This window comes from Naegleria lovaniensis, assembly GCF_003324165.1.
Source record: "Naegleria lovaniensis strain ATCC 30569 chromosome Unknown tig019, whole genome shotgun sequence".
In the NCBI taxonomy this organism is placed as follows: Eukaryota; Heterolobosea; class Eutetramitea; order Acrasida; family Naegleriidae; genus Naegleria; species Naegleria lovaniensis.
The window spans coordinates 102062-117488 of NW_025407840.1; the positions used below are offsets into that span (position 1 = coordinate 102062).

The window sequence follows — 15427 nt, forward strand, 5'->3', positions numbered from 1 at the left end:
AGAAATGCTTGTTTCAAATAACATGTGAGACTCATGAAAAGGTGTGAGTCATTTTGATGCATTTGTTGGTTGTCATTTTGATTTACAGTTTTCCAATCTATTATATGTTATCAAAGATATTATAAAATATGTCAATGTTTGTATTTAGTGAGAGGACCTTGTTTGATGCCTTAAGTGAACGATGAGGCGTTGCTACCTCATTCCTTGAAAGATTCGATGAAATGCATTTCGCAACAGTGTCGAACAAGTGAATACATGCAAACAAAATCTCATACTTGTCATCTTGATGGCAACCATCATCGAAATCCTTACATCGCTCTAAAATCATCAAAAATACATTATGAAAAAATGAATATCCACAACAACCACGCGACACTGCCATTTTCCATTGCTGATGATTTCAAGTTGGAACGATTATTGGGATACAATGCTCAGCAAAAAGTAATTTCTCTGTTGGGAAATGTAAACGGCGTGAGAACGATATTAGTAATGGAAAAAACACAGTTCGCCATTGATTCCGAGGAGGCTATTAAGAAATGGCTTGCACGGATCAAACAACCGAATGGACAGGATTTACAGCAAGTGATTGTGAATGATAAATATTACATGTTGAATTTGCCTGTACAGGAGAATGATCATTTCAATTTATTGAATACGAGCATGTAGGTTTGGTCAATGTGTGAATTGGAATCGATGATGACGTGCATGCTTTCAAAATTTGATTTAATATTTTAAAAACCATTCTAGAATATTTCCTGCTGACGAGAGTGATATTATAAAATACTCCATGCAAAGTCATGAGCTCTTTCTAGAAACTCCATCTCTCTACAAGGAAGTCACCCGACCTTTCCTTGACAAAATTCCAAAGGAGCATGAAAAGTGGGTCGATAATTTGCTACAAAAACAGAGTGAAGTTGAGCACATGATTTATGAGGACACAGAATCAGAGGAAGATTTACGCTTCATGCTACATCCAGATATGAAGTATGACAAGGTTGACAGAAATCAACTCTATTGCATTGCATTCTGTTTCAACAATGAAATCAAAACCCTTCGTGACCTCTCAACAGAGAGGCATCTGAAAATGCTTAAAAATGTTCGTGACAAGGGATGTCAAGTCATTGAGCAAAAGTTTGGAATTCCACGAGAAAAATTGAGAATTTTTGTGCACTATTTACCTTCGTTCTTTAGATTCCATGTGCACTTTACCAATGTAGATAACACGTCAGTCAACAATGGTGTCGAGAGAGCTCATTTGCTTGACGACATTATTGAGAATATGGAAGTATTTGGTTTGAACTTCTATCAACGCAAGACCTTAACCATCACTCTCAAAGGAACCCATGGACTCTACCCATTTTTCAAAGAGAGAAGCACAAATGTGGATAGAAAGTGAAATATATCGTACGACAATCCTATTCCCATCACAACTGCTATTGTTCGGTCGTCTGGAAATTTATAGGATCTCCCACAAAATTTTCCACATTCCAAAACTCAACAACCATCTTTTTCAATTCCTCTTCATTTTGAAAGTCATCATTGAAAAGTCTTTTCCAACGTTTACGCAAATTAAGAGCCAAGTCAATAATGGTGACACTCTTGTCAGTATTTCTTCTCATTGCCCTTCCAATTTGTTGAAGAAAAACAATTTCAGACTCGGTCTGTCGTGCCAAAACTAGACAATCAACATCCTTGACATCATAGCCCTCGCTGACCATCATAACATTCACCAACACATTGAGCTTACCGTTGGAAAAATCCTCTAGTATTTGCTTTGTTTGTTTGATTCCTTTCTTGTAGTGGATGGAAGATGCTTTTAGCTGCAATGTGCGAGTTGATTTTTCATTGATAATTTTTGAAATTTTGTCTGCTGTTTCGCATGAGTTGGCAAACTATTGAAAAATTGATTGTGTGCATCACATCATTAGAATGCCAAAAGGTCTACAACTTACAATAATGGTTTTTCTTTTGGTCTGCAATCCAGCATTAATTTGTTGTGTAAAGAATTGGATCAAAACGTTGGTAATATTTTCAGGTGTGAGCTTTTTTTTCACCTGCTCATCCGTATTCATTCCTAATTGATGTAGACTTTTGTCTAATTTAGCAATGAAGTTTGGAAGTTGACGTTTTGGATTGTTATATGGATCAAATGCTTCTTTGAATATTTGTTGATAGGTTAAAATATCTAAGCTTGATTGGATGGTATAGGGAAGATATTCCAAATACTCTACAGGAGGAAAGAATCCAAGTGTTTTAGCTAGTCTCCAAGGTAAATTAACGTATACAATCCCTTTGAATTTTTCCTTGAGTTTGTCCCCTGTGGGATCTTCTCTGTGGACGAGTGTTGCTGTCATTCTTTTTTCACATGAAGTTCATAATTGGATTCACTATTGGTTAACATATATTTTGCTACTTACCCCAGCATGTATTTGAGTGATGGTAATTTCATGAGTGATTTAAACGCCTTATTATAGGTGGTGGCTACTACGTGATGTACTTCGTCAATCACGCAATGTGTGAATTGAGAATCTTTCAAGTTAATTTTCTCAAACGACTGGAATAGACAGAACACAAATTTTGCTCTCTTCAACTTGCCCTCAATACTCGCTTGGTTTTCATTTTCAGTAATGTTGAGGAAATCAGAGTCTTTAAAATCCCACCTACTATCCAGATCCTGATATTCAGACGTAAATTGCATCTTGAATTTCGAAAAAGAAGTATCTCGGATCACCTTCGAGTGTACTAGAAAGAGCATTTTGAATTTTTTCAAGTCATTTTGCTTAATTCGTGACAGTTCTCTCTCAATGTCAAGAATGACAAGAATCGTTTTTCCAAGACCGGTAGCTAACACCACAAGCCCAGTTTTATGACCTGTATGTTCTCTGACCTTGTCACAATGATCCAAAATCGCATTTTGAAACTCGCTTGCTTTGAATCCCTTGAAATTGGAGCTTTCTTTTGGATATTCATGAGAGCATGTAGCAAGTATAGAAGGATCAATTGGATTGGTTAATGTTTCATCATTTTCCATTTGCTGTTGAGGATCTGAAAGAATTGAAATTACGTTAGTATCCTCTTCAAATTCCTCCGCTACTTCAATGATCGGCTCTATGTCTTCGTCCATCATTTCATGATTGACAATTTCTTGTTTTTGAGCCACAAATGGAGGTGTCGGATTGGCATCTAAAATTATTTCATCATCATTATTGGTACCCTCTCGATTCTCCAATTCACATGTAATTTCAAAATGATTTTCATCATGATGATTTTGAACAGATCCATCCCACACCAATGCTTCCAATGACAATTTATTCATTCTTCCGAATAGTGCATTTCTCACCCTGTGCTTTCCAATCTTGTTCAAATTTTTGAACATGTCCAGAACGTTCAAAGGCTTGTCCACGTCTTCAGGCATTTTTTTTAAGAAGAAAAACTCGACCAGTTCGAGTATTCTCTCGAACATCTTCAAAGACCCTAATACGCATGCTATTGCTTTTTTTGAAAAATAACCATATTCATGTTCGAGAATGCAACTCTCCGTTGAAAAAATTGCGGAAGCAGATGAGACGTTCCTTCTCTCTTCCCCAAACCTCACAAACTGAATCATCTTTAGGACCAAAGAAAAAGTCCTTGCGGTGGAAGAATGAAGAGGATTTAGTCAATGATGAACATGAACAACAAAGACAGACTCATCTTTTTGAACATTTACAAGGTGGATATGAAAATGATATTGATAACAAATCGGATGTGAATTTATCAAGCGAAGCAGACACTATCAGTATTCGAACTGAGGAATTAATGGACAAATGGGACACTGGAGATGATTCTAAACATGTGGTGTCTCATCATGTTATGGATCACCATGAAGCTGATGATCACCATCATGACGTTGAAGATCGGTCACATGGCTCCTTCTCAGCAAATCGTCACGGAACCGAATCCACCTTAAATATATCTGCCATCCAACCGAAAACCAGTATTGATCGAGAGTTGATATCTTTTTATAATAGACCGAGTATGGTCAACGTCTTACAAGATGAAAAAGCTAGTAGTACTCTCAATGATATTCTTGCAACTTCGGCAGAAAGACCGTCCACTGACATGTTAGCTGCATCGGCATCATCGAGAAGGCCCTCAATCATGCTTGGATTTGGTGATTTCAAAAGTAAGGAAAAACAGACGCCACCACCCACGACGACACCTCCCAAATCTACAACTGCAGAGGAAGGGCTCAATAAGCAGAAACCGGAACATCTTGATGTTATCACTGTGAAGCCAGTATCTTCTCATCCAAAATTTGGAATTGTAGATGGTGTGTACATTCCATGTGTCTCTGCAGTGTTGGGAACTATTTTATTTCTCAAAGTAAGTTCAAGTTTGTTGAAAGTTCTACTAAATGATTTAACCTTTTTGCCTACTCTGAAAAAAGGTGCCTTGGATTTTAGGAAATGCTGGTCTTGCATATTCTCTTCTCTATGTTGTGATTTCAGTATTGTGCTCAGTATTCACGTGGAACAGTTTGAGTGCAGTGGTCACTAATGGTTTAATTCGTAGTGGAGGCCCTATTACAATCATGTCACGAGTGTTAGGTAATCAATTTTCTGGAAGTGTTGGAATTATATACTTTATTGGATTCATCTTTTTATTATCATTGCACTCATTTGGTGCTGCAACTCTAGTGCTAACAACAGTACATGATTTTTATCCAGGTTTTGTTATTGCAGATAGAGATGTAAACAATTTGTACTGGGATGTTATAATACTAGCTTTGGGATTTCTAGTGCTTCTTTTTTTATTTGTATTGATTGGAATTCGAGTTGCTGTTAAGGTAGAGAGCATTTTTATCGTTGCTGTTGGAATTACTATTTTGTTGTTTGTTATTGGCTGCTTTGTGACAGTGAAACCTCAATACAAAATTGGCACAGCAAGTTGGGCAACTTTTACTCAAAATTTTCATCCTGAGTTTGATCAAAATGTTGGATTTTTCTCTGTCATGGCCGTCATTTTCCCGACCATTGTTGGACTTTTAGGTTTGTTTTTTCATTAGTGTTGCAACAATAATTTTGAGCTTGGAAAAAGCTGGTCTTAATAGAAGCGGTAATTTGAAAAATCTTTCACGAAACATTCCAGTCGGCACAATGGCCGCTCTCATCACTACTACCTTTGTTTACATTGCAGTTTTTATTTTGATGAGCTTTGTAGGTGACAGAAAAATGATGAAAGAACACAGCTCTGAATACTTTGCTCTTATTGCTTTTCCTGATTTTGGACTTTCCATAGGTAGGTCATATCCGTAATTTCTCAAAATAATTGTGAACTGGTATTTCGATGACAGGAACGTACATTGTCAAGGCTGGTATGTTGATAGCCATCCTTGGAGAAGGTCTTCAGGCTCTTATTGCAGCTCCACGTATTTTGCAAGCTCTAGCGAACGATAACGTTGTTCCATTTGTTTCATCCAGTTGGTTTTCAGGAAATGAATGTTCAGAGCCACGTAGAGCAATAGTTCTCTCTTCTTTTCTTGCAATTTTCCCACTATTTCTTGGAAATTTAGAGAGTATTTCAACATTTATAGCCATGCTGCTCTTGCTATGTTTTGGATTTTTAAATTTAGCCACAATTATTGCAAGTATTTCTCCTAATTGGAGACCACGTTGGAAGCTATTTCATTGGTCTTTAGGATTGATTGGATTGTTTGTCTGCGGATTATTTATGTTTTTAATTGGGTATGTTTTCAAACAACAGTCACACACGCAATTTAATTCAAATTCATGAAATTAATGAATTGTGCGATTATGCAACAAACCCTATTTAGGTGGTACTGGGCTCTTCTTGCATTTGCCATTGGTTTATTTTTTTATGTGATCATTGAAGTGAAAAACGAGACTTCTTCTTATGGAGAGGCATTGAATGGACTCAAATTACAAAGTGCCCTTAATGCTCTCTACTCATGTGAAAGTTATGACCTTTCAGTCAAACACAAAAAAAAACGGATGAAAACCACAACCGAAATGGATGAATTTGAGAGAGGTCAACTGAACAAAAATTGGCGACCTCAATTGCTGTGCCTGGTGAAAATCATGCCTGATAACACCATTGTTCACTCAGATTTACTCAATATTGCATTTCAACTCAAAAAGGGCAGAGGGTTATGTATTGTAGCGGCAGTAATAGAAGGAGACGTCAAGAGGAGTACTTTCAAATTAGCTCAAAAGGAAAAACAAGCTCTTACCATGAAAATGAAAGAAAAAGGCATTGTTGGATTTCCTCAAATTTTGATCTCCAGAACATTTTCAGATGGAGTGAAGCATGTCATACAATCGTCTGGATTAGGACCTCTCACTCCCAACACCATTGTATTTGGATATCCAGCTGTGAAAGATCGCACCTCAGCTCGACACTTTGTGGAAATTATCAAATACGCTGAAATTTGTAATAAGGCCGTCATTATATCAAAAGGAGACTTTAATGTCGAAGAAGAGAGTGGCTTCATGGATCTGTATTGGATTATTTATGAAGGAGGGCTTGAATTACTCGTTTCATTTCTTCTACATCGACACAAAGCCTGGAGAAACACCTCCCTGAGAATATTCTCTGTTGTGGATAATCGCGACTCGGTCAACACAATCAAAGACCATGTCTCAGAAATTTTATATTATCTTCGAATTGAGGCAGAATGTCATGTCTTGTATTTGGAACCTCAAGAAAATGCACTCTTTGCATCAAGCACAACCACAGAGAGATCCACCTCGACCACCACACCAGAGACCACCAGCACGGGACACGGAGTAAGCAATTTGAATGAATGGACTATCAGCAGCGCCAGTCATCTGCCACACCATTCGAATGTACCACCTCCACCTTCATTAACAAGTACTTTTAGTTCATCCACCATGAACAGTGTGAGTGAAAATGTTGAAATTAATTTGTCGAGTATCAATGCTCAACCACAGCTCAACAGAAAACCAAAATTGGACGATTTCCTCCTGACCTCATCTCGACTGAATCAACTCATTCGCGAGTATTCTCTCACTTCACAACTAGTTCTCATTAATTTACCATTTCCTTCTCCTCGTTTATCTCACTTGCAATATGTAGAGTGTTTGAATTGTCTCACAAGAGACATTTCACGAGTGGTGTTTATTAGAGGCTGTGGAAGAGAGGTCATTACACATTGGCTATAAGGATTGTTCAATCAAATATTAATTTCAAATAATAATTATGATCCACATCAACAAAACCCAAAAATTGTTGTCGTAACGGTCGATCCAGGCGCCAAAATCAGAACAAAAAAATAACGTCCTCATACATGAACGACTTTGTGCAGCGAGGAAAAGAAATCATCGGAGAAGCCATTGCATTGGACCGAGCAAAGAAATATGAGCAAGCTCTCGAAAAGTATGCTCTAGGAGTGAAGCACTTCTTAACTGGATTGAAATGTAAAGTATTAATTCCGATCGGAATTCCAGCTTTGTGTTTCTAACTAATCAAATGCAATATATTTTGATGATCACCTTTAAATCGACAAAATTTCAAATAGATATAAAAGGAGAACGAACAAAGGAAACCACACGTGGCTATGCCAAGCAATATTTAGAACGAGCGGAACAAATTAAAAAATTATTGAAACAACAAGAACAGCACTCATCGAATGCACAAACCTCTCAATCTTCACCACAAAAAGAAAATGTAAAAACCAATATTGTGAACTCATCTAAAACCACAAAAAGTTCAACTCCTCCAAAAGTGAAAAAACCCTCTCCAAGAAAACACTTGTATTCAAAACCTGTGTTGCCAAATAGTGCAAAGAAAAGAACCATCGATCAAGCTTCACAACAGAAATCAGAACAACAAGAATTGGAAGCTTCAATTAAGAATTCTATAGTAAGGGAGAAACCTAATATTTCATGGGATGAAATTGTTGGAATGGATGGTCCAAAAACCATTGTCAATGAAGCAATTATATTACCAAAACGTTTTCCTCAATTATTCACAGAGGAAAGAAAACCAATTCGAACCATCTTGTTATATGGGTAAGTATGACAATATGGTACCTCGAATTTTTACATTTCTATGAAATGTGACAACTGTCATTATCACACTTGACCAAATATTTAGACCTCCGGGTACAGGTAAATCCATGTTTGTGAAATGTGCAGCAAGTAATATTGATGCAACATTTTTCTCAGTGAGCTCCAGTGATATTGTTTCAAAGGTAAGTAATTCTTGTTTAATTTTTTAAACAATTGTATGGTCCTAAACTTTACCAATAGTTCATGGGAGAATCTGAAAAGCTTGTAAAGGTAAGCTCTTGTGCTCCATTCTGAACCTCTCTTTTTTTCTTACATTCTTTTCCATATGAATGCTGACAATCGTTATATATTCAGACTCTCTTTGAAGAGGCTAAGAAATCTCAACCAGCAGTAGTATTTATTGATGAAATTGATGCAGTAGGTTCTAGTAGAGATGGTTTTTCTGGTAGCAGCAGTAGCAGCTCTGAAAGCATGAACAGACTGAAAACTGAGTTATTATTGAAAATGCAAGAAATTTTGGATATGGATAATCATTCTGATGGAGTTGTAGTTATTGCTGCTACGAATAGACCTTTTGATCTTGATCCTGCTCTGAGAAGAAGATTCCAAAAGCGAATTTACATTCCACTTCCTGCAGAGAACGAACGAAAGAGTTTATTCAGAATTAATCTTGAAGGTGTTGAGTCAGATGTAACACTGCAAGATTTGGAACAATTCGCAAAGGCAACAAGTAATTATTCAGGATCTGACATTTCCGTAGTTGTCCGTGATGCCTTAATGAAACCATTAAGAGAGGCCATGAAATCTGAGTACTTTAGATGGGTAAGTTGTATACTTATAATATATACCTGTGCCAAACATAGTTTTTCAATAATGTCAACAATCGTTTTAAATACTCTAGACCAAAGAAGGAACCATAGAGCCATGTTCAGCTACGGATGTTGGAGCTAAGAAAATGAATTTATTGGATATTCAAGAAACAGAAAAACTCAGAATTGCAAAAGTTACTGCCCAAGATGTATTTGATTCCATAGCATCCATCAAACCATCCACCAACCCCAATGAACTTTCTCACTTTGTAAAATTCACACAAGACTATGGAGAGTCAGATTTTGATCTATCGAATGATACAGACAATTCGGCAACACCCTCCGCTGCTACACCTTCCTCTTCATCATTGATGGATAGAACGAGTACCAAACGAAGAAAGCAAGACGATGATGATGACATTGAATGAGGTCAACAACAATGTTTGAAGTGAACTTGTCAGCATCCCAAAACCAATTTTTTAAATTGAAAACAAAAATACAAAAAAATGTCTCAACAACACACTCCAAGGCTCATTCTTCATTTTGATGTCAATAAAACCATCATCATATCTGATGAAGCAGCTGGAAAAACCATGGATGATATCATTAATCAAATTGTAATGTCCAGCATTTGGGGATATGTTTCCGAGACCAATGATTCTAAAGATTTTGTGGTGCTTCAGTGGAAACTTTACAGCAGTGCCAAAGCCCTTTTAGAAAATTCATCATTGGAAATTCCATCTGGAAAGAAAATTATAAATTATTACGATTACATTGAAAAAGTATTGTATCCCTATCCAGAACATGACGAATCTGTGCCATTGGAAGAGAGAAAACGAATCAATGGACGGATTAAAGAGGAGCGTACGAAAATGGTGAAAAATTTTACACGGTGTAAAATGGCAGATGACTTTCTAGATGACATTGCACGATTGAAGAAGGAACTCATTAGAAAGAGTTCAAAACAACAAGGTATCACTTTGGAAACAGCAAAAGCAAGCGACTATGTCAATATTGTTCCTGCTTTCTTTGAAGTGCTGTTGGAGTTATTCAAGAGAAAGAGAGATTTTCAGTTGATCATTCGAACATATGGTTCGTTGAAAGATATTTCATCAGTCATTAAGGAAATTAATACATTTTGCAGAGGTGAACACATTGACTATCCATTGAGTAATGAAGAACGAGAATTTTTTAAAAACAAACAAATTGATATGGATCAAGATCATGCTGTTGGTCATATTTATAGAAATGATGAAACCACGTGCCATTTGATTGAAAATTCTCTTGAATTCAAACAAGAAATGCTTAAATTTGCACCCATTGATCAAATGACATTTTCAGAAAAAGAACATGTGATTAGTGGATTTGAAAACATTTACAAGAATATTATAGAGGTTTCAAAATATGGTCAAACACGATTAATACGTGATTTCTATTATTGGTGGAATGTCAACAATGAAAAAACAAGTGCTGGAAAGATATTTCTTGTTGATGAAAAAGACACTTCCTGTTTCCAAATTTTCTTTGATGACAATGTTGCCTCAAATTCTGACTTTCCAATTAAGGGTATTTTAGATTTGAGAAACCCACACTCTGGAAAAACCTTAGATCAAGAATTGTATTTACATGTTCACACTGTCCAAGCGTATGCTTTTGATTTCATTACCAACCGAAATTACTACATTGAAAAGATTGATCGAGCTGAATTGTTGAAAAAGAAAATGTTGAACATGGAATAACCGAGTTATTTAGTAACTCACACTTTTCCGATTTACTGATTTACTGTACAACAACCTATTTTTCAAATGATCTATTGCTGCTCTCTTAGCAATAGATCATTAGAATCTAATGAATCGTTTCTAGAATCTGCTTGTCATTTTCCTTTTTAGTTCCGTGTCACAATAAAAAAATAATGGGCAACAACAAATCCAGCAAAGCCAGTGTGCCAAAGGGCTTACCTCGCGACGATGATGATCTACAAGGCACTACTACTTCCAAAGGTCGAAGGATTATTTCAGAGATCGACCCCGAAGAATGGAAATTATTAGAACCAGTGCGAAAGGGTCAAATCGTCTACTTGTTCGGAACCAAAAAGTCTCTCGATATTTATAATCGAAGATTTGTCAAGTATATTGTAAAACAAGAGAAGAAATTTGAAGACGATATTACATCGATGGGACATGAAGGAAATATTGCAATTTTATCTTCGGATTCTTGTGTCAAGTATGCTCCCATCGGAGCATCGTCTCATACCATGATTGTCATTCCTCAGTGCATTTCGAGTGATTCTATAACATCGAAAAAGTATTTGGTGTTTGGTGGAAAGGTTTGTAGCAATTGTTGTTGTTGTTATTATTGAATGGAATCGTTCAATTCAATTTGGATGAAAATATTTAAAATGGATCGGTTGAAATTTTCAATCATCAAAATATAATGATGAACCATCACGATCGTGATCAACCGCCATCACTTGGCTCTGAATTGAATGGTTACTTTTGGAAAATAATATTTCTCACGGATTTCAAAAATACATGAAATAATCATTTGATATTTATACGTATTATTATTATGGATATCCAACACAAACACACGCTCATAAACACAAACACTGACACACCATATAGAAACAAATTCCGTCAGGTCACAAATCGAATATGGGAAGAAGTTTGAAAAAATCTGAAGATGCCTTATTGACCTATTACGATTGTGGATTAAATATTTGGCTCTACGGAGAAAATACAATACATAAATACAATACGGAAGATGAAAGACCAGATCCTAGCCTATTCTATCACAGTTTTACTTTTAATCCTAAAAATATGAAAGCATATATATTTGGAGGCAGTTCTAACGATTCAAAACGAGCAAATTTTCTCGTTTCTAACAAATTATATTGCCTGAATCTTGAAAATTGGACTTGGAAACAAATTAGACATCGTTCGACAGAGACGACAAACTCGTCATTTGTGACACCTGTTCGAGGTCATGCAGCCATTTATCGATCACGTACAAATAGTATTGTTGTGTATGCAGGCAATCTTGGAGGATCATCCTTAACCAATGGCATGTTTGAATTTGACTGTGATACAGAGCAATGGACTCGAATTCAACAGCACGAGACAGTACCCAGTAGAGCGTACCATAATGCTGTTTATTGTAAATCGAGAGATTGGATGATTGTTTTTGGTGGAGAATTTTTTGATCAAGGAAGTTCTCGTCTTGAAATTGTGAATGACATGTGTTTGTTTGATTTTGGTGACAAACAGTGGCAATCTGTTGCATTCAGAGGAGATGACAATCCACCAGTTTCAACGTTTGGACATTGTACAACAATCGTGTACGATCGATTTGTAGTGACCTATGGAGGTTGTGATCGAGAGTACAATCCCAAATCTCAATGTATGATTTTTGATCTATTTGAAAGACGATGGACACGATTAAATGTCAAACTTGCAGCGATTGAAGTGAGTGCAAAACATACCTTAGATTCTTCAGAAAATCAAGAACATTGGAAACTTTCCTATCAATGTGAACTTCCTCCACTGAATTGTGCTGCCATGATCTATGACGAACAATGTGATTGTTTGGTATTTTATGGAGGTTACACCACAGCCAAAGACAAGTGTTCCTACATCTTCAAGGTTAAATTTGACATTGCATTGTTGCTGGTGACCAAACATTTCAAATTTATCTCACAACACATGTCAGACGAGGAACCCAATATTACACACGACCTTCGAATTATTTCCTTCCACAATTCTGCAGCAAGAGCAACATCTACCACAGAGAACGAAATCAACATGGTGTGAATGAACCATCAGGAACCAAATTGAACTCCGAGTCCAATAAAAAAAAGAGAAAAAAACAATCCTGACAAGTCATTGGTCTGCCATATCATTCCATTTTTGCAAATCATCATTTCATACGGAAAAGAGAGAGCGAGTGGAGAGCAAGCATCGGTATTGAAATTGGCCATCTTCCCATTGCCCCCATTCAAAATAATATTATTGGTAGTATATCTGTAAATCCGTTCCTCACCCGTGGTGGAGTTGGTTTGGTGTCATTACATTTCTAATTTTTACATTCACGAACAACAACCAACGGAAAATGTTTGATATCACAATAGTTAGTCATACGTTAGTAACCGCATCAACTCCCTATGTACTATATTGTATATCCATTCAAGTAGATGACCTCAATGCTCAGTGGTCCGTAGAAAGACGTTATTCTCAACTCAGAGATCTACACACAGAGCTGGCTAATTACTTTCAGAATTTACCTGATTTTCCACCAAAGGTACGTTGTTTTGCGGTGCTTGAAAGATGATTATAATTTCAATATTACACTTGATGATGAAAATCGTGTGATGGATTTCAATCCTCCTGTCATGACTCCGACCAATCATGAACTCGATACATTCCAACATCATGATATTCATTTCCGTAACATTTTTCAACTACCTCATCAATGAATAGTATTGGAAAGGAAATTTGAAAGAACAAAAGATCTCTGAACGACAAACTCTTCTCAATCAATACTTTAAAACGCTCACACGTAGAGATGATATTTTCAAGGCAGGACTCGTTCCGTCGTTTGTTCTTCAATTCTTCTCAGCTCCTGCACCAGTAAAAGAACTCTATGTCAATTCTACACTCGCACTTCGTAAGAGTAGTGAGAAATTAATTCAGAATTTAAGTGATGACGTATCTTCTCCATCAGGTATCAGCGATAGTGGAAATAGTCCAAGTGCCAGCAGCTCTAAGAGAAGATCTGGTGGAGGATCATCCGACATTGAAAGCGAGAAACCCATCAATGAGTGGACTGTTGATGAAGTGGCTACATGGATCCTGCAGCTTAACCAACTCTATAACAACAGCAATAATATGATTCAATCAAAATTTACTGAAGTTTTGAAATCGGAATCCATCGATGGAAGTGTACTAATTTATTTAACAACAAGAGATATGATCAAGATGGGTACAAGAATTAGTGTTTCTGCATCAACAGGACAAGTCAATTCAGTTGTTTCTGATGCTTTTGCAAGTATTATTATTGAGAATATTCTCCGAGTGAAAGAAGCTCAAAAAGAATCAGGACTCTATCGAATCGGTAATAGAGATGACATGGGTGACGTCGACGACGATTTTGATGAGCAGTCTGAACATCCTGAATCATCCACATTTATGACCACAACAACAACTACCACAGCCATGAATACTGATTTTGATGACGATGACGATGATTTGAAACAAGACCTGATTGGAACTGTTGTGCCTGGCGCAACTTCAAGATCTGACAATCACATGCATTCAATTACAAGTTCATCAGGACAAAGCTCTTTCTCTGGACGTATTTGTCCTGAATTTAATTTAGACACAGAATTAACAAAGGAGGAGCAAGACAGTTACAATTATTGTATGAAAAAAATCATGAACCTTAAAGATCCAGTTCCAGAAAGTATCAGGAGGCGGTTGTGCCAGGATTTGGTCATTCCTCAACGCTTCAAATTTAAATATTTGAATCCTAATTCCATTCCTCAAGAAGTGTTAATGATGAATAGCCGTAGAAAGGAAGGCCCATATCTTAAAATCAAGCTTATTATCACTGAGCTAGGTGAAGGATTTACGCATCGTACTATTCGTAGATTGGGCTCACTTGTTGGGCACAGTGAAATCAAGAGTTCTGAATTTGGACTTTTCCATAGCTCGTTAATCATCGGCCCTGTTCAATTGGAATGGACGGATAACTCGATCGTCGTTCCAAGAAAAGAAAAGAGTAGTTCCAAGGCAGTGTTCGCTGTAGATGTCTGTAAAATTAGAGGTCAAGAGAATTTGAATGATATTTATGACAAGTTAGCAAACTTTTGTACATTCTGGAACGGACATCGATTGTATGTTCAAAAAGATACAAATTGCCAGCACTTTGTTGTAGAGCTTCTCAAAGCTATTGGAGTTTATAACCAATTCAAGAAGAATATTGAATCCACAATTTTAGGAAAATATTTGAACAAGTTGAAGGAGTTTGGTACTTGTGAAATGAGTTATATAATACCAGAAAATTTGGCACAACGTATTTTAAAGGAATGCAAAGATGAAATTTCGAGTTCACTTAAACAATTACTGCAAACTGCGCTAAAAGGAAAAGAAATTGTTTTCAATTCTCACGCAGTCCTTGACGAATATTATGAGACTGTATTGAAGATTGAGCCAACATACTTTGATCTTGGTGATCACAAGAAGGAAGAAGAATTGCTGAAGGCCTATGATCGTGCATTTTGGCTGAGACGTCAATCTTCCAAACTCTCCAATGATCCTCGAGTGAAGCCACTACGCGATCCTTGCCCTTTCGACACAAATGGTGGAGCTAACACCGTGAAAGAAGGAGCGTTTTATCTTGGCGATTATGCACCAGAATATCCTGTTCCAAGTACCGTGTTGAATCAGCTTAAACAACAGCAACGAAGGAATAGATAAACTTGGCAAGTTGTAAACGATAACGTGAAATTTCATGTCCGCTAGTGCTGGGTTAAGTGTCAAAAACACCACAATTCAGCAACTTTTTTGTTTCATGGTGTTTATTTTGTAC

General features: G+C 36.7%; 7 protein-coding genes across 7 annotated transcripts; 6 read left to right on the plus strand and 1 right to left on the minus strand.

Moving 5' to 3' along the window:
- Positions 1 to 348: 348 nt before the first annotated feature.
- On the plus strand, positions 349 to 1396 carry C9374_003280 (uncharacterized protein; the record flags this gene model as incomplete). The annotated part of the gene is made up of 2 exons (XM_044692791.1): positions 349 to 662; positions 748 to 1396. The coding sequence occupies 2 exons, from the start codon at positions 349 to 351 to the stop codon at positions 1394 to 1396; spliced, it is 963 nt and encodes a 320-aa protein (XP_044549458.1).
- Positions 1397 to 1433: 37 nt separating this feature from the next.
- On the minus strand, positions 1434 to 3415 carry C9374_003281 (uncharacterized protein; the record flags this gene model as incomplete). Its single annotated transcript, XM_044692792.1, has 3 exons — positions 1434 to 1892; positions 1953 to 2355; positions 2418 to 3415. 3 exons carry the CDS (start codon positions 3413 to 3415, stop codon positions 1434 to 1436), a joined length of 1860 nt encoding a protein of 619 aa, XP_044549459.1.
- Positions 3416 to 3561: 146 nt separating this feature from the next.
- C9374_003282 (uncharacterized protein) lies at positions 3562 to 7184 on the plus strand (the record flags this gene model as incomplete). Its single annotated transcript, XM_044692793.1, has 5 exons — positions 3562 to 4365; positions 4430 to 5030; positions 5080 to 5280; positions 5336 to 5726; positions 5816 to 7184. 5 exons carry the CDS (start codon positions 3562 to 3564, stop codon positions 7182 to 7184), a joined length of 3366 nt encoding a protein of 1121 aa, XP_044549460.1.
- Positions 7185 to 7309: 125 nt separating this feature from the next.
- C9374_003283 (uncharacterized protein) lies at positions 7310 to 9270 on the plus strand (the record flags this gene model as incomplete). The annotated part of the gene is made up of 6 exons (XM_044692794.1): positions 7310 to 7439; positions 7541 to 8033; positions 8119 to 8215; positions 8274 to 8303; positions 8388 to 8855; positions 8935 to 9270. 6 exons carry the CDS (start codon positions 7310 to 7312, stop codon positions 9268 to 9270), a joined length of 1554 nt encoding a protein of 517 aa, XP_044549461.1.
- A 78-nt stretch (positions 9271 to 9348) lies between these two features.
- C9374_003284 (uncharacterized protein) lies at positions 9349 to 10581 on the plus strand (the record flags this gene model as incomplete). The annotated part of the gene is made up of 1 exon (XM_044692795.1): positions 9349 to 10581. One exon carries the CDS (start codon positions 9349 to 9351, stop codon positions 10579 to 10581), a length of 1233 nt encoding a protein of 410 aa, XP_044549462.1.
- Positions 10582 to 10754: 173 nt separating this feature from the next.
- C9374_003285 (uncharacterized protein) lies at positions 10755 to 12651 on the plus strand (the record flags this gene model as incomplete). The annotated part of the gene is made up of 2 exons (XM_044692796.1): positions 10755 to 11168; positions 11467 to 12651. The coding sequence occupies 2 exons, from the start codon at positions 10755 to 10757 to the stop codon at positions 12649 to 12651; spliced, it is 1599 nt and encodes a 532-aa protein (XP_044549463.1).
- Positions 12652 to 12949: 298 nt separating this feature from the next.
- On the plus strand, positions 12950 to 15315 carry C9374_003286 (uncharacterized protein; the record flags this gene model as incomplete). Its single annotated transcript, XM_044692797.1, has 2 exons — positions 12950 to 13138; positions 13318 to 15315. The coding sequence occupies 2 exons, from the start codon at positions 12950 to 12952 to the stop codon at positions 15313 to 15315; spliced, it is 2187 nt and encodes a 728-aa protein (XP_044549464.1).
- Positions 15316 to 15427: the final 112 nt, after the last annotated feature.